At 43.2% G+C, this 26,414-nt stretch overlaps 1 protein-coding gene across 9 annotated transcripts in view; it reads right to left on the reverse strand.

Annotated features, from left to right (window-relative positions):
* The window catches only part of ATF1 (activating transcription factor 1), an 85,973-nt gene extending 63,305 nt beyond the window's left edge, over window positions 1–22,668 (reverse strand). For 2 of the 9 annotated variants that reach the window (XM_054507056.2, XM_045873446.3), the window contains exons 1-2: window positions 22,399–22,666; window positions 15,482–15,580 (exon numbers count right to left, since the gene is read on the reverse strand). In XM_054507056.2, the coding sequence (XP_054363031.1) occupies window positions 15,482–15,574 (93 nt within the window). In that variant the 5' untranslated portion in view covers window positions 15,575–15,580; window positions 22,399–22,666. Of the gene's footprint in view, window positions 1–15,481; window positions 15,581–22,035; window positions 22,133–22,398 lie in introns of those variants that run through there. The other 7 variants (XM_045873451.3, XM_045873444.3, XM_045873450.3 and 4 more) reach the window with 7 other exon arrangements.
* Between the last annotated feature and the right edge of the window lie 3,746 nt (window positions 22,669–26,414).

Here is a 26,414-nt window from a genome sequence, read left to right on the forward strand (position 1 = left end):
AGTTGATAAAAAGAGATCTACTCCAATGTTCTAAAGGCCTAACTGCTTCTATTAAAAATAACCATGCTTAGGGGCGCCTGGGTGGCTCAGTCAGTTAAATGCTGCCTGCCTCTGGCTCAGGTCATGATCCCAGAGTCCTAGGACTGAGTCCCACCATCGGGCTCTTTGATGGAAATGACCTTACTAGTTACTGCTAACCAGCCTTGTGCCACCAAACTCTAAGAAACAGACTCTTGGTTTCATGTGACACATCTAAAGAAAGTACCAAACCCTAACTGGCCCTGCACGCCACCTGGTGACCTGAAAGTGAAGATTTCCCGGAACCAGGGGCGCCTGGGTGGCTCAGTAGAAGCGTCTGCCTTCGGCTCAGGTCATGATCCCGGGGTCCTGGGATCGAGCGCCGCACTGGGCTCCCTGCTCACTGGGGAGCCTGCTTCTCCCTCTCCCACTCCCCCTGCTTGTGTTCCCTCTCTCCTGTCTCTCTCTCTGTCAAATAAATAAATAAAATCTTTAAAAAAAATTTAAAAAAAAGATTTCCCGGAACTGAAGCAGATGCCATCTGATAAGACAGCTTTCCCAAGATGTCTGGACCAGGCCTGTGTACCTTTTTCTCACTGTTGCTTCTTCTCATTTGTGAAAAGACAATGAACGCCCTTGTCTGCATTTCCCAAACCCTTGTGAAGGGAGGGAAACCTCTTCTTTTGATTATGGCCTTTCAGAAACAGCCTCATTGTGATCCCATGACAAATTAATTTTTCACTTGCTTCTTCTACAAGGTTCGGAATTCATAAAAGTATTTCTTTCATCTGAACTATTAACTGGTTCTGGATTCTTATCCAAATTCATGGTCTCTGAATTTGCAACCTTACCAACTGTAACGCATTTGGTTCCAAACAGTTCTTTCAAGATAACAATGCTGCTTTAAAATGTCTTTGAGATTTTGCTGTTTTGAAAAAGTTCATCAGCTATTGCTTCATGTTTATACCTGCACTCAGTTAATTCTTTCAGTGTGCTCTTGCTGTATTCACTGTTCTGCTTTCATGGCAGCTTTAAATGGAGACTTCCAAGAGGCATAAACAACTTCAGGTTTGCTTCCATAGGGGTAACTTTTCTCCCTTAAGTTGGAATAAGTGCCAACAGATATTTTTAGTTGGCGACTTTCAGATCTAGGATCCCAGTTTAGAACCATTATACAATCTGAAATTGTCATGTTACTTTCTTCTGTATTTGTTGCATATTGAACTTTGGTAAAAATGATGTTCCCAATAAGGAAATGATCTTCAGTGCTTATGATCTTGGTAAATATGGACTATAAGATAGGCAGTGCCTGAGAGCTCTCCCTCCTAACCTTCCTTTGTTACTCAAATGTGACCTTAACTGGTTTCCAATTGCTATGTATTTTCCATCTGATATGGGGCATGACAACCAGGAAAAGTCTTTCCTGGCACTGAGGGTCAAAAGGTCACTGAATTTAAAAAACCTGACTTTTGATCAGCTATGCTTTCAGAGAAAGATCTTGATCAAAAGGGTGAAATAGGAAACTTAATAAAGGGAAACCTCAACTAAAGTGGAGTTGGGAGGCCAGAAGGGGGAGCCCTACCACTCAATGGCAAATACAGACTCAAAAGAATGGTTAACAGGAAGAACTCAATTACAGGCCCCAAAAGGCAGAGATGCACTCTGCATCTCCTACAAGAAATTGACTAGCCCTGCAATTCAGTCAATGAGAAACAATTATCACCCTGAACTGGTGCCTTTCTGGGATGGACTTTCTTTAAAAATAACCACTGCTGGGTTGCCTGGTGGCTCAGTTGGTTAAGCATCTGTCTGCGGCTCAGGTCATGATCCCAGGGTCCTGGGATGGGCCTGTCAGGCTCCCTGCTCAGTGGGGAGTCTGCTTCTCCCTCTCCTCCCAGTTGTGCTCTCTCTCACTATCTCTGTCACTATCTCTCTCTCCCAAATAAATAAAATCTCTAAAAAAAAAAAAAACAAAAAAACACTGCCAACTCCCTCCTCCTCCTCCTCCATAAAATAACATTCCTCTCCTTTGTTTATGGGACCTGTCTATGGTTTTGCCAGAGTCTGCATGTCCCAGATTGCAATTTTCTGTTATTCCTGAATAAACTTATTTTTGCTGGTAAATTAACTGACTGTTAGATTTTTAAGGTCAACAGACCCTACAGCCATTAAGTGGGTTAAAAAGGTAATACTAAGAACAACTCTACATTCATAAATTTGACAACTCAGAAGTAATGCATCAATTTCTTGAAAACCACAAACTACCAAAACTCAGCCATGATAAAACAGCCTGAATAGTCCTATAAAGAAAAGAAATTCCAGGCTCCAGTTTCACTGGAGAGTTTTATCAAACATGTCAAGGACAATTAATGCCAATTTTATACAATCTCTACCACAGACCATTATCTCATGAATTTAGATGCAAAATCCTCAACAAAGTATTAGCAAACAGAATCTAGCAACATATAAAAAAACGGCCCAAGTGCTATTTATTTCAGGTATGCAAGGCTGGTTTGATATTTAAAAATCAATCAATGTAAGCCACCACATCAACAGGCCAAAGAAGAAAAAAATCATCACTGCATACTAACTGATGCAGAAAAATCTCATTTCGTGGAAAAAAAAAAACCACAACTCTCAAAAAACTAGGAATAGGGGCGCCTGGGTGACTCTGTCGTTAAGCATCTGCCTTCAGCTCAGGTCATGATCCCAGGGTCCTGGAATCAAGCCCCACATCAGGCTCCCTGCTTAGCAGGAAGCCTGCTTCTCCCTCTCCCACTCCTCCTGCTTGTGTTCCCTCTCTCACTGTGTCTCCCTCTGTCAAATAAATAAAGTCTAAAAAAAAAAAAACTAGGAATAGAGAGAACTTCCTCAAACTCACAAAGAACATTTATAAAAAAACCCTACAGCTAACATCAGACTTAATGATGAGAAAATGAATGTTTCCCCTTTAAGACTGGTACAAAGAAAAGATGTCCATTCTCACCACTCTATTCAACGTAGTTCTGGGAGTTCTAGAGAGTGCAACAGGGCAATAAAAAAGAAATAATACAGGGCACCTGGGTGGCTCAGTTGGTTGAGCGACTGCCTTCGGCTCAGGTCATGATCCTGGAGTCCCGGGATCGAGTCCCGCATCAGGCTCCCTGCTCAGCGGGGAGCCTGCTTCTCCCTCTGACCCTCCCCCCTCTCATGTGCTCTCTTATTCTCTCTCTCTCAAATAAATAAATAAAATCTTAAAAAAATAATAATAATAATAAAAATAAATAAATAAACACATCCAAATAACTTCCGACAAAGGTGCAAAAGTAATACAGTGGTGCTGTAGCAACTGTACATCCAGAGGCAAAACAACAAAATGAAAGAACAACCCAAAACTCTCAAATCTATACAAAAATTAACTTAAAATAGATCATGGACTTACATGTAAAACATAAACCTATAGAATAAAAAAATCTTTGAAATTTAGGACTAGCAAAGAATTCTTAGACACCAGAAGCACAATCCATAAAAGGAAAACTTGATAAATTGGACCTAGTCAAAATTTAAAACTTTTGGCTCTGTGAAAGACCGTTAAGCAAATGAAAAAGAAAAATCATTCTTCCACTCTCCCATGCCATCCATGCTGGAAACATCCATATAAACTCACCCAGATTTCTAAGTTACTCTATAGGAGAATCTTTCTCTACCAAAAAGTGAAACCCAGATGACCTAGAATATCCAAGATGTTAGATAGAGTATCTCTAGGTAAGAAAGGATTATCAAAGGCACTGATGCACACACACATTCTTAGCTTATCCCTGGATGAACCTTTTTCTTTTCTTTTTTTTTTTTTTAAGATTTTTTATTTATTTATTTGAGAGAGAGAGACTGAGAGAGAGCATGAGAGGGGGGAGGGTCGGGAGGGTCAGAGGGAGAAGCAGGCTCCCCGCTGAGCAGGGAGCCCGACGTGGGACTAGATCCCGGGACTCCAGGATCATGACCTGAGCTGAAGGCAGTTGCTTAACCAACTGAGCCACCCAGGCGCCCTCCCTGGATGAACCTTAAGTCCTCAGGTCAAAAATATGAATGGCGTGGGGGCACCTGGCTGGCTCAGCTGGTAGAGCATTGTGTCTCCTGATCTTGGGGTTGTTAGTTCAAGCCCCACAGTGGGATGTAGAGATTACTTAAAAATAAAATCTTAGGGGCACCTGGGTGGCTCAGTTGGTTAAGCAACTGCCTTCGGCTCAGGTCATGATCCTGGAGTCCCGGGATCGAGTCCCGCATCGGGCTCCCTGCTCGGCAGGGAGTCTGCTTCTCCCTCTGACTCTCCTCCCTCTCATGCTCTCTGTCTCTCATTCTCTCTCTCTCAAATAAATAAATAAAATCTTTAAAAAATAATAATAATAAAATAAAATCTTAAAAAAAAAATGGCATGCTGTTTTAAAAGTGTTTTGGAGCCAAGCCTATTTGTAATTTCTTCCACTATTCTCATTTATCCTCATACTCTCCCTGGAGGCAACAAAGGACTGGTTACTGTGGACTCTGGAGTTATGGTGGGCACTATGATGCACCTCGAAGATCCTGTTTCTCTAGTAAAAGACTTACTCCCCAGCTGCTGGAGTATGTTTGCTGGCAGTGTTCAGCTGTCAGCCCTCTTTGAAATTGCGTTGGCTGATGAGTCACCTTGTCTAAGGTCACATATAGCCCTTCCCAGTCCAGGTCAGTCAAGATCCAATGACTGGTGCATGCTGGGATATGAAGGTCTGGCTGACTCCTTCCCCCTATTCTGAAGAGTTATCTCATCTTCAAAGCTCTCTATGGGGTCAGCTGAGGCCTTCATTGAGACTGAGTCCCACTTCTCCCTCTGCCCAATCCTGCTTCCTTCTCTTCTTTTCTTTACTTTTCACAGGTGGTAATCCCAAGAGAACTCCCTAATAAACCTCCTGCATGCTAATCTCCATCTCACAGTCCACTTCCCAGGAAACCCAAACTGTGAAGTCAAACTGCTGGAATTCAAATCACGTCTCTAGCCTTACTAGTTGCATGGGAGTTATAAAAGCACAATAGGCTGACCTGAGGTTTGAAGGCATTAAAACATGTAAAATGCTTAGAAATGCACCTGGCACACAGTGGACATTCACTTGTTACTATCATCGTTTTCCCTATTCACACCTGATTAAAGTATACAAATTTCTCTACAATATGAGAATTACTGAAAGTTATGACCTGGTAAAGACCTTAAGAGATCGCCAAGTCTGACACGTAATTTCCAGATGATGAACATCAAGTCTTATTAAATAAGTGACTTAGTCAAAGTTCTAGAGTCACTAAGTGACAAAACCTGGGTTCCGACCCAGTCTTCTAACTGCTTCCATCATTCTTCGCATTAAGCAAGACTGCCTGCCTCTCAATCTACATATAATTTGTAATTAAATGAAATTCAACTAGTACTAAGTCCCTCCCCTTCACCTTCCTGCCATAATTGAACCTCAGCTCTCTTCTCAAGAAATCTGCCTCTCCTACAGCTCTCTCCTGCACTCATACCATGAGCCTACAGATAAGGGGCATGTTTCCTTTGCTTTTCATCAGTACTTCCAGACCACTGTCCCTTCAAAGTCCTCCCCTAAAAGCTCCCAACTTCAAGGCTCATGGCAGCAGACGGTCCTTATGGCAGTCACGTGCCCTCATTTCTTTCTTTTTTTTTTTTTAAAGATTTTATTTATTTATTTATTTGAAAGAGAGAGAATGAGAGAGAGAGAGAGAGAGCACATGAGAGTGGGGAGGGTCAGAGGGAGAAGCAGGCTCCCTGCGGAGCAGGGAGCCCGAAGTGGGACTCGATCCCGGGACTCCAGGATCATGACCTGAGCCGAAGGCAGTCACTTAACCAACTGAGCCACCCAGGTGCCCCTCTTTTTTTTTTTTTTTTAAGATTTTATTTATTTGACAGAGAGAGAGACAGCGAGAGAGGGAACACAAGCAGGGGGAGTGGGAGAGGGAGAAGCAGGCTTCCTGCGGAGCAGGGAGCCTGATGCGGGGCTCAATCCCAGGACCCTGGGATCATGACCTGAGCTGAAGGCAGACGCTTAACCAACTGAGCCACCCAGGCGCCCCACGTGCCCTCATTTAGGCATTTAGCAGCCAAACCAACCTATTCTAATACCACTCCTGATATAATCTGTGGTAATTTCAATATGCAACATTCAGTAACCTTCCACACCCAGGCCTCTGTCTTTTATTCTTCTCCAAAGCCCTGTCCTCCACCCTCCTCAGCTACCTGCTCCTGTTGTCATACCCTACAAGGTTTCTAAACAGGCATTTTGGGCAGGACAATTCTTCCATGTGTAGGAGTATCCCGCTCAATGCAAAACATTTAGCATCTCTGGTCCCTGCCCATTGAATACCAGTGGCACCCTCCCTACCCCCAAACACACACATATTTCCAGACAGCTCAGTGGGGAAGCAGTACAATCCAGTTGAGAACTACTCAAATCTTATCATTGTCAATAAATGCACCCTCCATAATCTCAAATTCAAGCATCCCTCTAAGTATCACTACTTCCAACTCATTACCTCTACTACTTGGGACTGTCAACAATTCTCGGACTCCATAGGAACCTATAACCCATGGAACCTAATATCTTTTTCCCTACTCTTGACCCCATGAAGTCTCCACTTCCTTCTTTATACAGCTTAAATTTTGTGCCCAGCATCATAATCCCTCTATCATACACATCATCAATGTCCTTGTCTTTTCTTGCTTCATTATAGTCCCTTAACTAAACATCAACCCTGTTAACTCCCCTACTCTATGCCTGTAACCTGAATGCAAACCATACCTGAATCAGACTGGAGAAAAACACATAACTGAACTTAACAGTCTCACTTTATTTTTTTTTTTTAAGATTTTATTTATTTGACACACAGAGAGAGAGGACTAGAGAGACAAGTGGAAGAAACAGTAGAGGGAGAGGGAGAAGCAGACTCCCCGCTGAGCAAGGAATCTGAACCCAGGTGCCCCAACAGTTTCACTTTAAACTCATGATCAAACCTCAAGTGGACTGTTCACAGTTTCCATCAATCCTGTTACATATCCCTAGTCCACTTACATCTCCTACTGTCCTGGCAGACTATTTCATACTTTCTCCTCCTTCCCTATCTTCTCAAAGCATTTTATTTCACTGAAAAGCAAGTAAGTTATCAAAAGAGGGGTGCCTGGGTGGCTCAGTCGGTTAAGCATCTGCCTTCACCTCAGGTCATGATCTCAGGGTCCTGGGATCAAGCCCTATGTCCGGCTCCCTGCTGGGCGGGGAGCCTGCTTCTCCCTCTCCCTTCCCCTGCCACTCCCCTGCTTGCGTGAGCACTCTCTCTCTCTCTCTCTCTCTCTCTGTCAAATAAATAAATAATCTTAAAAAAAAAGAGTTATCAGAAGAAAACTTTCAGAGTATCTCATCCTTACGTAATCTCTATTTTCTTTCTAAATGTGAATGATGTACCTGTGCTCATATAAAATAAATTTTTCCACTTGTAGACTAAATCTCGTTCCCGCCCCTCCTCAAGGACATCATCCCAGGATTGACCTCTCTTTCCTGTATCATCAAGTTTTCCCCTTCTATTTAATCAATCCCATTGGTATACAAACAGGCTATTAAGTCCTCCTATCTTAAAAAGTAATAATAAAAGTAAAGCTTTGCAGCTTTGACCTACAACCCTCTCCAGCAACTTCATTTCTTAGCCCCCTTTGCAACAAAACCCCTCAAAGGAGTTGTCTATTCATTCTGTTGTCAGTGAGTGTCTACTCTTTTTCACCCTCTCTTTTTCCATGCTCTTTTGGATCTAATTAGATTTTTTTTTTTAAGATTTTATTTATTTGCGAGAGAGAGAATGAGAGACAGAGAGCATGAGAGGGAGGAGGGTCAGAGGGAGAAGCAGACTCCCCGCCGATCAGGGAGCCCGATGTGGGACTCGATCCCGGGACTCCAGGATCATGACCTGAGCCGAAGGCAGTCGCTTAACCGACTGAGCCACACAGGCGCCCTGGATCTAATTAGATTTTTATCCCCACTCCCACTGAAATAGTTCTTTTCAAGGCTGTCAATAAACTCCATGTTGCTAAATAGTCAATTCTTGTTATTTGTGGTAGTTATAGTCTATAACATTGCATGTACATGAATTAGCAAATACTGAACCACTGCTCTGGGGGAATATGGAGTTAGGTTCCTGCAAGCCTCTGGGCACATTATTTTCATCAACTGGTCAATATATAACCTTGTTTTAAGTGTTTCTATTTAAATACACCGTTTTTCGTATATACATTGTTAAGGCATTAATACTGAACTCATGGACAGCAGCACTACAAGTCCTATTTGAATGAAACTTACCTCATGCATTCTCTCCTCCTGGTACTCAACACTACACTTCAGAGGCCATTTTATTTATTTTTATTTTTTATTATTTTTTTAAAGATTTTATTTATTTGACAAAGAGAGAGAGAGAGAACAAGTAGGCAGAGAGGCAGGCAGAGGGAGAGGGAGAAGCAGGCTCTCCGCTGAGCAGGGAGCCCGACGCGGGTCTCGATCCCAGGACCCTGGGATCGTGACCTGAGCCGAAGGCAGCCGCTTAACCGACTGAGCCACCCAGGCGCCCCTCGGAGGCCATTTTAAACAACAAAATCACTAACAAAAAGCACAAAAATGCAAAAAATATGCCACTAATTAGACCACCAAAAGAACTATTTTTAGCCGGAGAGCTAAAATAAGACGACAAAGCCCTGGTGCCTTGGTTCAATGTCAGCTGGAAGGTGTGCATCAAGTGACTCCAGTTTTTCACCCCTCTGGGCAATGACCACAGAAGTGCTGGGCTGATTCTGGGATTTGACAGAGAGAGAGAAAGAGAGAGGAGCGCACGCGCACAAGTGGGGGGAAGGGCAGAGGAAGAGGGAGAGAGAGAAACAGACTCCCTGCAGAGCGTGAGCCTGCTTCTCCCTCTGCTGCTGCTCCCCCTGCTTGTGTGCTTGTGCTGTCAAATAAATAAATAAAATCTTAAAAAAAAATAAATTCATTGTCTGATAGTTCTCACAACTGTTATCATCCTCACTTTTTTGGTTATTTTGATTTTTAAACAGTGGGTTATTTTTTCTTACTTTTTGTATATTCCATAACTTTTGCCTGAATGATGGATATCCTGTATAACACAGGAGACTGAGGAACAGTATAAAAATGGATATGGCTCAGGGCGCCTGGGTGACTCAGTCGGTTAAGCATCTGCCCTCAGCTGAGGTCACGATCCCAGGGTCCTGGGATCGAGTCCCACATGGGGCTCCCTGCTCAGCGGAGAGCCTGCTTCTCCCTCCGCTCCTCCCCCTGCTTGTGCGCTCGCTCTCTCTCTCTCAAATAAATAAAATCTTTAAGAGAAAAACAGTTTGTTAGGAACTAGAAAATGCTTGCTTCTTAATACCTCAAATAAGAAAAGAAAAACTGCCATTGGTTGTCATCGTTGTCAGTCATTTGTGCACTGGGAAAGATTCTACAAGGGGAATACTGACACATTTCTTCTAGGAAACAGTTACCAGGCCACATCCACAAAACTTGACCATCAATGAAGCTCTCTTTGCTACCCCTTTTAAGGCAAATGAGTCTCGGGGCGCCTGGGTGGCTCAGTCATTAAGCGTCTGCCTTCGGCTCGGGTCATGGTCCAAGGGTCCTGGGATTGAGCCCCGCATCGGGCTCCCTGCTCCGCGGGAAGCCTGCTTCTCCCTCTCCCACTCCCCCTGCTTGTGATCCCTCTCTCCCTGTGTTTCTCTCTGCCAAATAAATAAAATTAAAAAAAAAAAAAAGATTAAAAAAAATGGGTATGGGGTGCCTGGGTGGCTCAGTTGGTTGAGCGACTGCCTTCGGCTCAGGTCATGATCCCAGGGTCCTGGGATCGAATCCCACATCGGGCTCCCGGCTCAGCGGGAAGCCTGCTTTTCCCTCTCCCACTCCCCCTGCTTGTGTTCCTGCTCTCGCTGTCTCTGTCAAATAAATAAATAAAATCTTAAAAAAAAAAAATGGGTATGGCTCTTTTTCTGCAAGCTATTAGTGGGGGGCTGAGGGGAGGGGTTGAGTCAATCTCTTCAGGAATTAGGCTGGGTTGGGGTTCTTTGTTATGATTACCTTAAGTGCACTACCTGCTTCAAATTCCTCTAGGGCAACCCTCTGCTTAGGGTGGGAGCTGGTTTGCCTGAGGGTTTTTCTCAGTGTTCTTGCTCCACCCTCAGCTTTGAGGTTTTCTCAGGGCACCTTCCCCAGAGGCTTTCTCCATAGTCCCCCAGGGGCAGACTGCTGTTGCTTTACTTGCTAGTAGGGAACAGGGAAGTTCTCTGTTATCCTAGCTGAGTCTCAGTCTCAGGCAAGCCATTATCCCTGGGTCTCAGGGCATAGGGCTTTCTCCCAGTAGTAGGAAAACTAATGGTCTGAACCCAGAAGTTTCCTCCCCTTCCCTCAGGTTTTATGGGTTTTTGTCTTTTCACTCCTCCCAGCCACAGTGGAAAATGGCGTTTATTCCCTTCCCCCAGTGGCTTAAAGCTCTTTTCCACAGGGAGAAAAAAGTCCAGGTAGACCTGTACCACCTAGTGAGCCTAACCTTTGTCTCCCTTGCTTTCCCCAATCTTTTTTTTTTTAAAGATTTTATTTATTTATTTGACAGAGAGACACACAGCGAGAGAGGGAACACAAGCAGGGGGAGTAGGAGAGGGAGAAGCAGGCTTCCCGCGGAGCAGGGAGCCCGATGCTGGGCCCCATCCCAGGACCCCGGGATCATGACCCGAGGCAAAGGGAGGCGCCCCTCCCCAACCTTTCTCATGAGAAACTGCTGGGAGGCCTTGAAGAAAAGCCTACAGGTGGGTATTACCTACCCTGTGTCTGCAGCTCTCAAGGATTCTACAGTCTCATGCTAACCCACACTCTGACTTCAGCAATTCATTAAAAACTTAGCTGAGGGCGCCTGGGTGGCTCAGTTGGTTAAGCCGCTGCCTTCGGTTCAGGTCATGATCCGGGAGTCCCGGGATTGAGTCCCACATCGGGCTCCCTGCTCAGCAGGGAGTCTGCTTCTCCCTCTGACCCTCCTCCCTCTGGTGCTCTCTCATTCTCTCTCTCTCTCTCTCTCTCTCTCTCTCTCTCGCAAAAAAAAAAAAAAAAAAAAAAAAAACTTAGCTGAATGCTTCTTTACCCTTGTATGACAACCCTGCCTTCTTCCTGTGCTCTGTTACAGATGAGCCAGATCCCACCTCCGATGAGTCAACAGAAGTTATGACTGTGTATTACAGCTCATTCTTATTTTAGGATGGGAGCAATACTCTTTTCAGCTTTCTATATCCTAAGCAGAAGCCAGAAATCACTTTGTGAGTTTAAATACCACCTATATATCCACAACTCCTACATTTACATTTCTAGAGTCTGGACTTCTCTGGAGTCCAGATCATATATATCCAGCTGCCTACTGGATAAATCTATTTGCATGGTTTGGCAGACAAACTCTAAGGTGGCCCCCATGACTCCCACCTCCTGGTATTCATGCCTTTGAATAATCCTTTCCCCTTGAGTGTGGGAGGGACCTGCAACTTGCTTCTAATCAGTAAGGCAAAGACAATGGGATGTCATTCCCATGATTACATTTTATGGCAAAGGAATGGCATATCAATTCCTTGATTATGTCGTATGGTATTATACAAGCTAGCGAACTCACTCTCACCCTCTCACTGAACTTAATGGAGCAGGCTGCCATGCTGTGAACTGCTTATGGGGAGGGCCACATGGCAGCGAACTGCAGATGACCTCTAAGATCTGAGGGTGGCCTCCAGCCAACAAAAAACTGAAGCTCTCAGTCCTACAGCTGCAACAAAATGAATTCTGCCAACAACCTGAGTGAAGTTGGAAGAGGATTCTTCTCCAGTCCAACCCACAGATAAGAACCCAGGCCCAGCCCATACCTTGATTGCAACTTGAAACACCGAAGCAGAGAACCTAGCAAAGGAGTTTCTGCCCTCACAGAAACTGTGTGATAACATGTGTTGTTATGAGCCATTAAATTTGTGGTAATTTGTTTTGTAGCACAGAAAAGTAATACAGATAGCATCACAAACTTAACATGCCTAAAAGCCAAATCCCTGATTGCCAATATGCCCCCCAAAAGAAAAACATGCTCCAGTGTTGCCCATCTTAATAAGTGGCAACTCCGGGCGCCTGGGTGGCTCAGTTGGTTAAGCGACTGCCTTCGGCTCAGGTCATGATCCTGGAGTCCCAGGATCGAGTCCCGCATCGGGCTCCCTGCTCGGCGGGGAGTCTGCTTCTCCCTCTGACCCTCCTCCCTCTCATGCTCTCTGTCTCTCATTCTCTCTCTCGCAAATAAATAAAATCTTAAAAAAAAAAAAAAAAAAAAAAAAATTAATAAGTGGCAACTCCATTCCTACAGTTATTCAAGCCAAAAGCTGTAGGGTCTATCTTAACTTCTTTTTTTTCTCTAAAACCCACATCTAGGGGCGCCTGGGTGGCTCAGTCATTAAGTGTCTGCCTTCGGCTCAGGTCATGGTCCCAGGGTCCTGGGATCGAGCCCTGCATCGATACAGAGCAATTCCCTGCTCTGTAGGAAGCCTGCTTCTCCCACTCTCCCTGCTTGTGTTCCCTCTCTCGCTGTGTCTCTCTGTCAAATAAATAAATAAATCTTTAAAAAAAAATAAAAAAATAAAACCCACATCTAATCCAAAAGTAAACACCGCTGGCTTTACAACCAAATCATATCCAGAATCTAACTTTATCTCACCACCACCACTATTACCTTGATCCTAGCCATTATCACTTCTCATGCACATTATTACCTCTCATGCACATTATTTTAACAGCCTCCTAACTGGTTTTCCTGCTTCTACTCCACAAAGCAGCCAAAATGATCCTATTAAAACATCAGATAATGTTTTTACTCAAAACACTCCAAAGGATTCCCATCTCATCAAGATTAAAAGCCAAAAGCCTTACAGTGGCATACAAGGCCTACCTTACCTGGCACTCTCCCTTCCTACCCCAAACCTCCCTGCCTCATCTTGTATCATTCTCCCCTCATTCATCTGTCTCCTACCACACCAGCCTCTGTGCTGTTCCTTAACTATGCCAAGCACGTATCAGTCTCAGCATTTTACAACTGTTAGTTCATGTACATGAAGAGTTCTTTCCACTAATGGGACTTCTCTGACCACTTTATGTAAGACAAGTCCACCCCCTCCCCACCAATCCCCATCCCTCTTACCCTGCTTTATTAGTCCCCACAGTACATACTATGAACTGATATCTGTTTTATTGCCTGTCTCCCCAAAATTAGAAGTCCACAAGAGCTGAGACTTCTGTTTATTGCTATGTCCCCAGCTTATACTGAACGAATGAATAAATATTACTGCATTAGATATGGTTTCCTTACAATATTTAGAGTCTAATGAAGTCATCAAGCCACAAGAATTCGGACATGAAGTCAGCGACATTATTTTTCAAAATCACTACAAAATTACTTACCACTTAGAAATGTACTTATTCTACATCTCACTGTAAATATGGTTCTAAGGAAACCTGGAAAACATTCACATCTAACCAAAATAACTGAAGTATACAAGTAAGCCAAGTGAATTTAAACATTTCTGTGAAGGGCTCTATTAACAGAAAGATGGATGAAAGACTCCCTAATTGTTTTTCCAGCATCATCTGGAGAAGATACCATTATTCTACACAGATACAGCCAAATAATAAAGAAGAATGCATCAAGCTTGAAGGATTAATTTTAGGGCCTTGTTTCTCAAATTTTTTGGTCTCAGGACTCTTTTTTTTTTTTTTTTGGTGGTCTCAGGACTCTTTATACTCTTAAAAATTATTGAGGACCCCAAAGAATTATTATTTATGTGGGCTTTTAATCTTTTAACACACTTAAAATTAAAACAGAAATTTTAAAAATATTACACAGTTCATTTTGAATATAAATCAGACACTAATATAAATAATATGTTTTTATTTACATGACTAAACTTCCCTACCCCCAAATTAGTGAGAGAATGACATTTTCCATTTCTGCAAATTACCTTAATGTTTGAGTTAATAGAAAATGACTGAATTCTCTTACCTGCTTTTACATTAAATATGTTGCCATATGTTGTTTTGGCTGAGGTATATGAAGAAAGTCTGGCCTCACACATATATGAAGTTGGAAGAGGGAGGACTGTTTTTAATAGTGTTTTCAGATAATTGTGGATATTCTTCTTTGAAACTTAACAGGTTGTAGTTTCTTAAAGGTTGTTTGCAATATACAATCTTAATGTTACGTACTTTTTAAAAAGATTTTATATATTTGAGAGAGAGAGGAAGAGAGAACATGTGCAAGCAAGCACAAGTGGGGGTGGGGGGGTGAAGAAGCAGAGGGAGAGGGAGAAGCAGACTCCCTGCTGAGCAGAGAGCCCGACACGGGACTCGATCCCAGGACCCCGTGATCATGACTTGAGCCGAAGGCAGACGCCCAACCAACTGAGCCACCCAGGTGCCCCTTAATGTTATATCTTCTGTTAACATTAAAATCCATTGGTATGGGGCACCTGGGTGGCTCAGCTGGTTAAGCGTCTGCCTTCGGCTTAGGTCACAATCCCAGGGTCCTGGGACTGAGCTCCACATCAGGCTCCCTGCTCAGCGGAGGGTCTGCTTCTCCCTCTCCCTCTGGCCCTCCTCCCTGCTTGTGTTCTCTCTCTCTCAAATAAATAAATCTTTAAAAGAAAAGAAAATAAAATCCACTGGTCTACCTTGCACTCTGAATGAATCTTATACCCAAGCATGATTCTGTAACACAATTTTGTAACTAAAAAATCTGTAACTACTGGGAAACTTTCAAGTTTACAATGGTGAATACAAGTGTTCCAAAATTCTAATTTTTGCTTGAAAGTTCAAGTCTTATCACTGGCAACAAATACCATCCGCTGTTTTCCTTGAAGTGGGTCACGTGCATGGATCAGACAATTTGAAATTTATAAAATATGAGTTCTGCAATATGCATGCCTATCAACTTAAATTTGCTAATGTATAGGCCTATTTTCCAGTTCAGCAAAAGATTTCCTATATATCCACAATAAATCTACTGAATTGAAGATGGTTTGCCTCTTGAAACTATTAGTCTGTTTAAGTTAGCTCAAAGAGATAAATAATTTTTCATTTTTCTTATGCAGAAATAAAATCAGGCTGGAAAAAAAATCGAAATAATCATGTACCACATAAAATGAAATCTACTTCAAGTTTTGAAAAGTATATACCTATTGTAACAACATTAAATGTTGTATAGAAGAAAATAAAATGGAAATAATCTTGATAGGATGTTTAAATCAAATCTACCTTCCTTCCATACACTTCAACGTTTTACAATTCTTTTTGCTTGGTTCTTTTTCACAAAATATTCCTCATTAGCTCAATATTTTGGCTAGATCCTGCCTTACCTGTTGAGCAATATGAGAAATATGAGCTCCCTGAACCGTTGAACCAGGTTGCGGCGCTGCCTCTGAAGTGTTACTCTTGTGGGAATCTTCCATAATCAACTACAAGGGAAAAAAGTCAGTTATAAGATGATTTCTAACTTCATTTTCAAGAAATCCTAAGACATTTCTTTCCTTAATGTGTACTTTTTCAGAGGAACAAGATGAAGTTTTTCTATGCTATGGGCTAATAAGCTCAATTTATCCAGACTCAATATGTTCTGATGTTCTGTTCTGTGTAGAGATCTAATTATAAGATCTCCAGAAATGGCAAATAAAAAGCACTACAGAATATGTATAATATACAGCATAGTTGTATAAAAATTGGCAACCTGGCTGCCTCTGTGGAAGAGAACTGGTAGCTATGGAACAGAGATAGTAAAGACTTTTCCTTGTGTATTCAAAGCATATTGCATTCCTTGCAATATCAAAAATTTTGATCCACGTGAACATCTTAAAATTTAATACATGGCACATATATACATAAATTATTGTGACTAAATTTTCAAATGTTATCCCACTTAAGAAGTAGGATAGTCGGGGTGCCTGGGTGGCTCACGTCGTGATCTCAGGGTCCTGAGACTGAGCCCCACATGGGGCTCCCTGCTGAGCAGGGAGCCTGCTTCTCCCTCTCCTCCCTGCTTGTGCTCTCTCTCTAGCTCTCTCTCTCTCAAATAAATAAAATCTTAAAAAAATAAATAAAATGCAGTTTAAAAAAAAAAAAGAAGTATGACAGTCTTCCCGTCCATGGACACAAGCATTCTTCTTCAGTCTAGGGAACAATTTCTAATTGCACATATAGTTCTACGTAGAGAATTCATTAAGTAAAAGCTGAACAAATAAGTAAGTACAACCATAACTAAAGAGGTTCTAAAGATCTAGATGATCTAGATAATCAACTGCAGGATATGTAGGTTAGGTAAAAATGAGGATAAATGGCTTATGAAAGATGGAATATGTCAAATGGAAGGACAACCACTTAGAAAAAGACTGCTAAAAGATTTGCGCAGAATTTAAGGTTTTTAATTATTACATACAAAGGCATAAAAGAAAAAAAGAGGGGGCTGGCCAGCAAACATGAAAAGATGTTCGATATCGCTAATGATTAGGGAACTGCAAATTACAACTACAATGAGATATCATCTCAACACCCATTAGGATGGCTAATATTTAAAAAACAAAACAAAACAAAATAAGTGTTGGTGAGGATGTGGAGAAATTGGAGCATTTATGCACTATGGCTGGGAATGCAAAAAATGTGTAGCCACTATGGGAAACACTGTGGTAGTTACTCAAAAAATTAAAGATAAAATGACTGTATGATCCAGAAATCCCGCACCTAGGTATATATCCAAAGGAACTGAAAGCAGGGTCTTAAAGATGTATGTGTACACCCATGTGCATAGCAACATTATTTACAACCGTCAAATGGTAGAATCAACCCAAGTGTGCATAGAGATGAATGGATAAACAAAATATGGTATATTCAAAGGCTACATAATAATCCAACCAGTGAACATACATAATTCATTTTTTTTTACCAAATAATACTATGATTAGTAACTTTGGTACATAAAACTTTTCCATAATTAAAATTATTTCCAGAGGATATATTCCAAAAAGGAGAATTACTTGATCAAGGAGTATGAATACTTAAAGTTTTCTGAAAGAATTACAGTCCATCAGAAGCACATGAGAAAGCAATGATAGGTGAAAACAATACACTGTTTTACACTTCTTTAATTCTCCATTAGTTTTGTTGAGCTATCTGTTCATATTACTTATCCATCCATTTATCACCAAATCTTAGTGTTTTCTTACTGGCCTGTTTCTTTTTTAAAAATATATTTAAAGGTTTTATTTATTTATTTAGAGAGAAAGAGTGTGTGCATGAGCGGGTGGAGGGGCAGAGAGAGAGGGAGAGAGAGAATCTCTTGAGTGCAGAGCCCGAGGTGGGGCTTGACGTGAGGCTGGATCCCAGGACCCTGAGATCATGACCTGAGCCGAAATCAAGAGTCAGTTGCTCAACCAACCCAGGCACCCCAGTCTTTAATATTTCTTTATTTTATTTATTTGTCAGAGAGCACGCACACAAGTGGTAGAGCAAGAGAGGGAGAAGCAGGCGGGACTCGATCCCAGGACCCTCGGATCATGACCTGAGCCTAACACAGATGCTTAACCGACTGAGCCACAAAGGCGTCCCTAATATTTCGTAATATAAATTTCATTTCTGGGGCACCTGGGTGGCTCAGTCATTAAGCGTCTGCCTTCGGCTCAGGTCATGATCCCAGCGTCCTAGGATCGAGCCCGGCGTCAGGCTCCCTGCTCAGCGGGCAGCCTGCTTTTCCTTCTCCCACTTCCCCTGCTTGTGTTCACACTCTCTGTCTCTCTGTCAAATAAATAAATAAAATCTTTAAAAATATATATATATAAATTTCATCTCTATCATGTGGTTACAAATATCTTAAGTGACTTAACTATGATTATTTTAAAACTTTTAATTTTGCCAAATTCATCTAATGCTTCCTATATTGTTTCTTCAACTGCCTTTTTTTTTTTTAAAGATTTTATTTATTTATTTGAGAGTGAGAATGAGAGAGCATGAGAGGGGGAGGGTCAGAGGGAGAAGCAGACCCCCTGCCGAGCAGGGAGCCCGATGCGGGACTCGATCCCAGGACTCCAGGATCACGACCTGAGCCGAAGGCAGTCGCTTAACCAATTGAGCCACCCAGGCGCCCCTCTTCAACTGCTTTTAAGCTTACATATAGTCCCTTCTTTAGGAAGAGCACAGTGATTTTTAATCTCCACTAATACAAGTATAATCCCACAGACAAAACACAGAGACAGCACCAAACCTGCAATTATGTATTTTCTACATACTGTCTGTACTGAAAATGCATTTTTTAAAAAAAGATTTATTTTTAAGTAATCTCTATACCTAGTGTGGGGCTCAAATTTACAACTCCAAAATCAAGAGTCACACGCTCTACTGACTGAGACAGCTAGGCAGCCGAAAATGCCTTTTTTAACACTCCATTTCAGAAGACATGTTAGAATGTAGAAAAGAAAAAAATATATAGTGCTAAGGCATTGGAAGAAACTATAAAAGATTTTTCAAAACCTTATTAAATTACTGGAAATGATACTTTTCTGTTTCACTGTGACTCACTGATTTTTCCTCCATAACAGTATTATTAAGAAATCCTATATCTAATGGAAACTAACACAATCAACAAAACAACACATATTTCCTAGTAAAAGCCACTACAGTCAGCAAATAAGATTCTGGACAATTATTACAACCACATTTCCAATGGAAAATAAGATAGCCTATTCTATCATTTTTTAAAGAGAAATCAACTAGTCAGCTTTTTTTTTCCAAAATGAAAAGCTTTATAGTTACATCTCATTGTAAACAATACTATATATTTTTTAATGTCAGAGTATAATCTTCATCTGCTCACTCTTTTCGGCTATTGCTCTACAAACTGAGGTTAAGATTAACAATCTGTTAAAAACTAGCTCAACACAGAATAAACTGTACACGTACAAAGGCATTTTCTATGAAAATAATGTATCTCCTGGCAGCAGATGGAAGCTTAACATTAGACCACGGTAAGAAGGGCAGAATCACAGGGGGCAGTGAAACACAGCTTCAGAAGTGCCATCAACAGGAACGAATTTGGGAGGCTGAGAAACTGCAGCAGGCTGTGATCTTGCTGACTATATATAAAGAATTTAAGTAAAAGGCATGGTACTTCTAAGAAAATTTGCAAAGAAATGAATATTATATGATAGGCACTAAACGAAGAGCTTTTTTATATATCAATTCCTGGATTCCCTGTTTTAGAGATGTGTAAATTGAGGCTCAAGGAAATTGTCATTTACTATGGATCTCACAGTAAGATGTGAATACAAGACCTGAAGCCAGAACTATTTTAACTCAAAATCCTTTTTTTTTTTTTATTCCATGCTGCCCCTCTTCCTCTAACATTGCCAACTTGTCCATCTGGCAAACTCCTACTCTTTTCAAGTTTCATCCCAAACATTAAGTTCGCAACTGCTCCAGGTCCTTTTTTCCTTCCGACTTCAACTGTGCCCTGCACATGTTTCTAATGAGGTCACTTAACACTCTGAATTGTGTTTATTGGCATGTCTGTTTCCCCCAGTCTTTTTTTTTTTTTTTTTTTTGGTGTTGTTTCCCCCAGTCTTAAGTGCCTAAGGATAGGGCCTGTATCATGAATGTATGCTCTGTGCCCAACAGAGACCCTCATGTATGCACTAAACAACAAACATCAACAAATACAGTTAGTATTCTCATTTGATGAATGAAGGTCTTCGTTTCCTCACCTATAGAGAATACTGAACTATGATAAGCTTGAGGGCAAGGAGTCTTTTGCTCGACATTTCCACAAGTGAACTCATGATCTCCCTTCAAAATTGTTCCTATTCGTCATGCTGAATTTCTTTCAGATCTTCCCATGTGCCTGCCTTGCTTTCTCTCACCCTCAGGCTTTCACACATGCCATTCCCTCTGCCAGAAACACTACTCCCCTTCTCTTCATGTGGCCTATTCCTTTCAGTTATTCTCCCAGGCAATCTTTCATGACTCCCTCAGACTAGTCAAGAAGCTCTGGCTGTATCCCCAAAGCACATGTTACCCCCTCTTCTCATGGCACTTATCCCAGTAGTGTAATGGCCTGTTTTTGGTCTTGCCACCAGAATGCAAGCTCTAGGGAGCCAAGCCAAAGACCATATCCTGTTCCCAATATAGCACTAATACCTTGCACATTTATTAATGCTGAATAAATCAATGTGTTTAGTAGGGTTTGTCAATACTATATATTTTTTAATGTCAGAGTATAATCTTCATCTGCTCACTCTTTTCAGCTATTGCTCTTCAAACTGAGGTTAAGATCAACAATCTGTTAAAAACTAGCTCAACACAGAATGAACTGTACATGTACAAAGGCATTTTCTATGAAAGTAATGTATTTCCTGGCAGCAGATGGAAGCTTAACATTAGACCACAGTAAGAAGGGCAGAATCACAGGGGGCAGTGAAACAGTAACAGTTAAAGAAATATATTTAGACAATTACTTCAACTTGGCTTTAGAATCAAGACAACACGGGCAAAAAAAAAAAAAAAAAAAAAATCCTAGAGATGGAAATTCATTATAATTAAGTAGGATATGTGAAGAAAAAGCATCTTTAGACGGGACTACCACCTACTGGCGATACAGTAGTACTCTACAGATGTATCACAGACCAAACATAACCTTAAAGGATAGTAGAACGAACACACTCAGTGTTAGGACAACTGTACTGATTCTAATCGGGACACCGAGGAACATGTATATTACAAAATCTACAGGAAAAATAGCATTTTAATAAAACTGCTTATTTCTGGTGGTAACAAAATTCTCAAGATAAAATGCATTTTGCAAACATAAACAAACATGGCATACAAACTCTCATCACGAACCAGGCCAGTTTGACAAAGATGCTTGCCAAATCTACGTTGAAAAAGCCTCAGGAGGATACTCTCAATAAGCATTACAGGTATCCCCCACTGCTCGAAAATTCGTGTTACCGCACTGCACTTTTACGAAAACCTACACTAGTACCTGACTTCAGTAACCGAAAGAAATCTCGAAGAGGATTTTCACTTTCAGGAAAAAAGTGAAAATAGCATTCAGCGTTTGTTTGTTTCACAGCCAGCCATTACAGAGGCAGCCTGGACCACAACAGCAAGAGTGGCCTGCCAAACTCCTTCCCCCAGAACTGCACTCAGCATCTCACCAAGTCTCCATAGCTTTGAACTGCGTCTGTGAGCATCGGGACTTTATCTCAATTTGTTTTGTTAGTAAGATGAGTCCTAAGGTATCAGAAAAGCCTGAGAGATTATTTTGGGGGTCTGAGAACACTGAAAATGTTTTCCATATAAATGGTAACTGCTTCTTCGCTTCAGGCCATTTCTCTTAAGGAAAGGTTTCCCAGGAATGCCCTTTCTGATAGCTGAGGAAACCTGTACTAGCCCACAGCTCCTCAAAAACGGACAAAATCACCATTATTTAACACCTACAATGATTTTAGAGCAGATTAAGCTGCACGCTCCAACGTGTAGCTGATGCTGGGAACTACCATGCTTAGTTTCATGATACCAGAGAAAAGCAAAGAGAGTTTCCTCGGCTTGATCCTCTGTCCAGAGATAAACAGAGGAGCTTCTACCATCCCTCTCTCTCCTTCCTCGCCCATCAGCTACACCTTTCCAGTACTGTTTCGTGCGTCCGTGTCATTACTATCTACCTCCCCACTGGACTGTAAGCTCCCTGCGGGCAAGGGCTGCTTCTGCCCTCCACCGCCAGCCGCCCGGGGCCGCGCACGCCGAGCGCGGCCGGTGTGCTCCGTGGGCTCCCTGGCGGACAGACCCGGTCTCGGGAAGCTGGGCGGAAAACGCGCGGAGGCCAAGGCCACGCCGCCCTCCCCGCCCCGCCGTCCCCGCCCAATCCCGAGACCTTCGACGGAGGGCGCCCGCCTTGGGCCGCAGAGGGGCCGCTTCAGAGGCGAAAGCCATCCCCGAGAGGAGGTCTCCGGTTTTATTTTGGTTGGGGGGGGAGGGGGGAGGCAGGGGAGACCGACGGCTGAGGGGGAACAGCCGGGCCAGGCGCGAGAACCGGAAGGGCGCTCGGCCGGGGAACAGCGGGCAGCCCCTCCCCCTTCCGCCGCGCGCCCTCCGCGCCCCTCCCCCACCGCTGCAGCCGCGCGCGACCCCCCACCGGGCGCGAGACTTGACTCGGCGTCCCCGCCGGCGCCGAGTCCCCGCGCCCTCCCTCTGCCCGGGGACACGGGAACACGTCCCACCCCCGCCCCCTGCTTACCTGTGGCTGCCGCCTCGCCGCTGTCCGGGGCGGGAACTTCCACTCCCCCCTCCCAGGTGGATCCGAATTCTCTACCCACTTCCCCACCCCCTCACGCGGCGGGGGACGTGCCTCTGTCTCAGGGGTCAGGAGGAGCGGGGAGAATCTGTGTCACTTAACAGCCAACTGTCCTAGGCTACCGTTTCCTCGGCAGTCAGGGCCGCCACTGGCGGCATGATCTACACCAGGCCGGGGGCGGGGGAGGAGAGGGGGGCAAAACTGAGTAAGTGAGCGTGGGGGGTGAGGTTAAGGCGGTCCCTCCGTGCGGGCCGCCGTCCTACGTCACCACGTTGCTCACGTGACGTGCCGCCATCTTGTGCCGGGGCTCTTCGGCCCGCAAGGTGTGTGTCCCCGCGGTGTTACTCGGCGAGAGTTGGAGGCGGAGGTTGCCTGTGATCGTTTTTCGCTTGCGGAGCTCTGCCCCCACACGTCTGTGTTCGGAGGCCCTGGCTGGCTTGGTGGGCTCGGTGTGAGGCACTTTTTATCGGTGGCGTCGCTCTCAGCTCAGCTCCTACTTGCTCTGGGTCAGGTGGTCAGACCCAGAACTGTCGTCCCTGGCCTCACCTGCCCGGATCTCGGAGAGAGAAGTGACTAAAGCATGGAGGCTTGCCCTCCTCATCTTCTCTTCGTTTACGCAGCCTATTTTTAACCCCATAAAACTGCGTTGAGTTGCATCCTTATATCCCATGTGAAAGGATCTTCTCCAAAGACTGATTTCACACATACACACGGTGCCGGCAGAGTGTTTTGAGCTCCACTAAGGGTGTCACGCTGAAACATTTACTTCAACTGTTACAGTGGAGCGTTATAAAATAAAATGTTACACGCCGTCACTTTAATACATTGCAAAAACTTTATAAAATATTTTTAAGGGCGCCTCGGTGGCTCAGTCGTTGAGCATCTGCCTTCAGCTCAGGTCGTGATCCCAGGGTCCTGGGATCGAGCCCCGCATCGGGCTCCCTGCTCGGCGGGAAGCCTGCTTCTCCCTCTCCCACACCCCTGCTTGTGTTCCCTCTCTCGCTCTCTCTCTGTCAAATAAATAAAATCTTTAATATATATATATTTTAAATGTGTATCTACCTTTCTGGAAAAGGGATTATGCATTATTCTGAATTTTTTTTGTATCCATTTCCTAGCAAAATATTTTTATGGCTTTATAGTGATCATGACAAATGATAAATGATAAACCTTTTAGTGTGCTCTTGACGAAATAAGTTCCAGGATTTTTCTGGAGTTTTACTGGCTTGAGATCTCCAATGCAGGAAACTTGATTTAGTGGATAGAGCCATTCCTGGTTTTGACCTTTATGGCCTGGGCGCCTGGGTGGCTCAGTTGGTTAAGCGTCTGCCTTCGGCTCAGGTCATGATCCCAGGGTTCTGGAATCGAGTCCCGTTTTGGGCTCCCTTCTCAGCGGGGAGCCAGCTTCTCCCTCTCCCTCTCCCTCTGCTTGTGTTCCCTCTCTCACTGTGTCTCTCTCCGTCAAACAAATAAATAAAATCTTAACCTTTAAGGCCAGCTAATCGAATTTAAAGCTCAAGAGTTACTGTGCCAGACACTCCAAAGAGCTCACTAACATTTAGTTAATGCCATTCATTCAGCAAACATTGTTGACTATTAAAACAGGTGCCCTTATTTTCGATTTTTGATTAGGCAATGACCCAAACCTCTCTAAGCTTGTCTTCTTGTTATTAGAATTGAGAAGAGTATAATACTCATGCTGTGTTCCAGAATTATTTAAAGGATCAAAATGTCATATACCATAGGAAAGCACAGTGTCCTATAAAGGTAAGGAGTGAGGAAGAGGTTCTCAGACATCAGCCTTTCCTAATGAACAAAACCCAGTATCAATCATTCTGGAATCCAGAATATTAATGTCTGGAAGGCTGGCTGTAAGTTTACTGTTCTTTTGTGTTTGGTTGTTTCTTCCTTGGAACTCAGAATGCTTAACAAATACTGATCAGTAAAAGAGGGGTGGGAGACTGAAAAATGTTATCAAAAGAAACGAAATCTTACTGAAACCTTCAAACTGCATGGACTGCTTCCTCTTCAGTTCCTCTTCCACCTTTGAAGCATCTGAAGTTTAAATCAGATACTATGCTGTACAACGCTGCCACTCACAGATATTTCTAGCATACTTGTTTCTCATGGAAGTGTCACCAGCTGTACCTACCACCCTTCTGAACCTTGAGGAGTAACTGTAGAAGAAAAAAAAAGTCTTGGTTATGACACTCCCAGTTCTATCTGAATAGAAAGAGTTTATAAACCAGATGGGCAGGTCTTTGACTTTAGAACTGAGGGAAAAAGGTGAAATAAAATAACCTAACTTTCAAAAGCCAAAGGTAATTGTGTAAAATAAACTAGTCAAGCCAGTAGTGGTGTCTCTTTGGCTCTTCTGGTGCACTGTTTTCTAGTTAAGAGGGAGAGACATTATTAGGAGATGGCTTTAATAATACTACCTATCCCAGGGGCGCCTGGGTGGCTCAGTCGTTAAGCGTCTGCCTTTGGCTCAGGTCATGATCCCAGGGTCCTGGGATCGAGCCCTGCATCGGGCTCCCTGCTCAGTGGGAAGCCTGCTTCTCTCTCTCCCACTCCCCCTGCTTGTGTTCCCTCTCTCGCTGTGTCTCTCTCTGTCAAATAAATAAATAAAATCTTTAAAAATAATAATAATAATACCTATCCCATTAAGTCTTGTAGTTTGAACGAGTTTAATACAGGTAAAGTTAGAGCCACTCCCGGCCCACAGTAAGCACTAAATGTTGGATTTTAATATAGAAAATACTGCAGTGTAAACACTGGAAGCTTAAATAACCGTTAAGTGGCCACACACCCTGAGAAGCCTCACAGGTTAACAAAAGGACTGAGCTGGAGTGGAGGACTTGAGAGCCAAAGATAGTTGCTAAATGCCCGCAGGGGTTCTAAGAACTACAACCATACTAGTTCAGATGACTCAGTTCTGAAACTGCTTGCTGCTTCACGTTAACTACACTTGAATTAAACATCTAGAACGAGGGGCGCCTAGGTGGCTCAGATGGTTAAGCGTCTGCCTTTGGCTCGGGTCATGATCCCAGGGTCCTGGGATGGAGCCCCATATCAGGCTCCTGGCTCAGTGGGGAGCCTGCTTCTCCCTCTCCCTCTGCCTCTCTCCCTGCTCATGCTCTCTCTCTCCCTCTCTGTATCTCTGTCTCAAGTGAATAAATAAAATCTTTTAAAAAAATAAAAAATAAAATAAACATCTAGAACTAGTCTGTGGGCCCTGGGAGCAATGGACAACTATCCCTCCTACTTTTTTTTTTTTTTAAAGATTTATTTATTTGACAGAGACAGAGATAGGGAGAGCAGGAACACAAGCAGCGGGAGTGGGAGAGGGAGAAGCAGGCTTCCCCCCGAGGAGGGAGCCCGATGTGGGACTCGATCCCAGGACCCTGGGATCATGACCTGAACCGAAGGCAGACGCTTAACGACTGAGCCACCCAGGCGCCCTATCCCTCCTACTTTTATAGAAGCTTCTCACCAATCTTACCAACAGTGGGCCCCTGACCCAAGCTGGCCATCAGAGTCTCCCCTATGGACATTTATTTTTTATCAAAACTTGGTCTTTCTCTAGGTGAATGGACCTAAAGCTTAGGAGCTTTGTAATGAGCCTCTTCCATCTGTGAACAATGCAGATGAGCTGAGAAAGCAAACCAGTGGCTTTCTAGGCCCTCGTTCTAGAACCTGCCTGAGATGCAGCTGCCTGCCACAGCCCTGAGGTTCCACAAGCCATCCTTTGTCCTTGAAATGAATAGCACTTTTCTATTTAAGCTAGCTTACTTTGGTTGCTGTGATCTCTAGACTCCTATCTATTACACCTGGATACAGGAGAAATAATTTCCTTGTGACTACCTACCTCCCCTTCTCTGTACCCTATCACCTTAGTCCAAGCTATCAATACTTCTTGCATTGTCTATTACGGTAGCCTCCTAGCTGGTACCACTAAT

Source organism: Mirounga angustirostris, unplaced genomic scaffold (assembly GCF_029215605.1).
Source record: "Mirounga angustirostris isolate CCGP_5_RB_7025 unplaced genomic scaffold, mMirAng1.0.hap1 SCAF_5, whole genome shotgun sequence".
In the NCBI taxonomy this organism is placed as follows: domain Eukaryota; kingdom Metazoa; phylum Chordata; class Mammalia; order Carnivora; family Phocidae; genus Mirounga; species Mirounga angustirostris.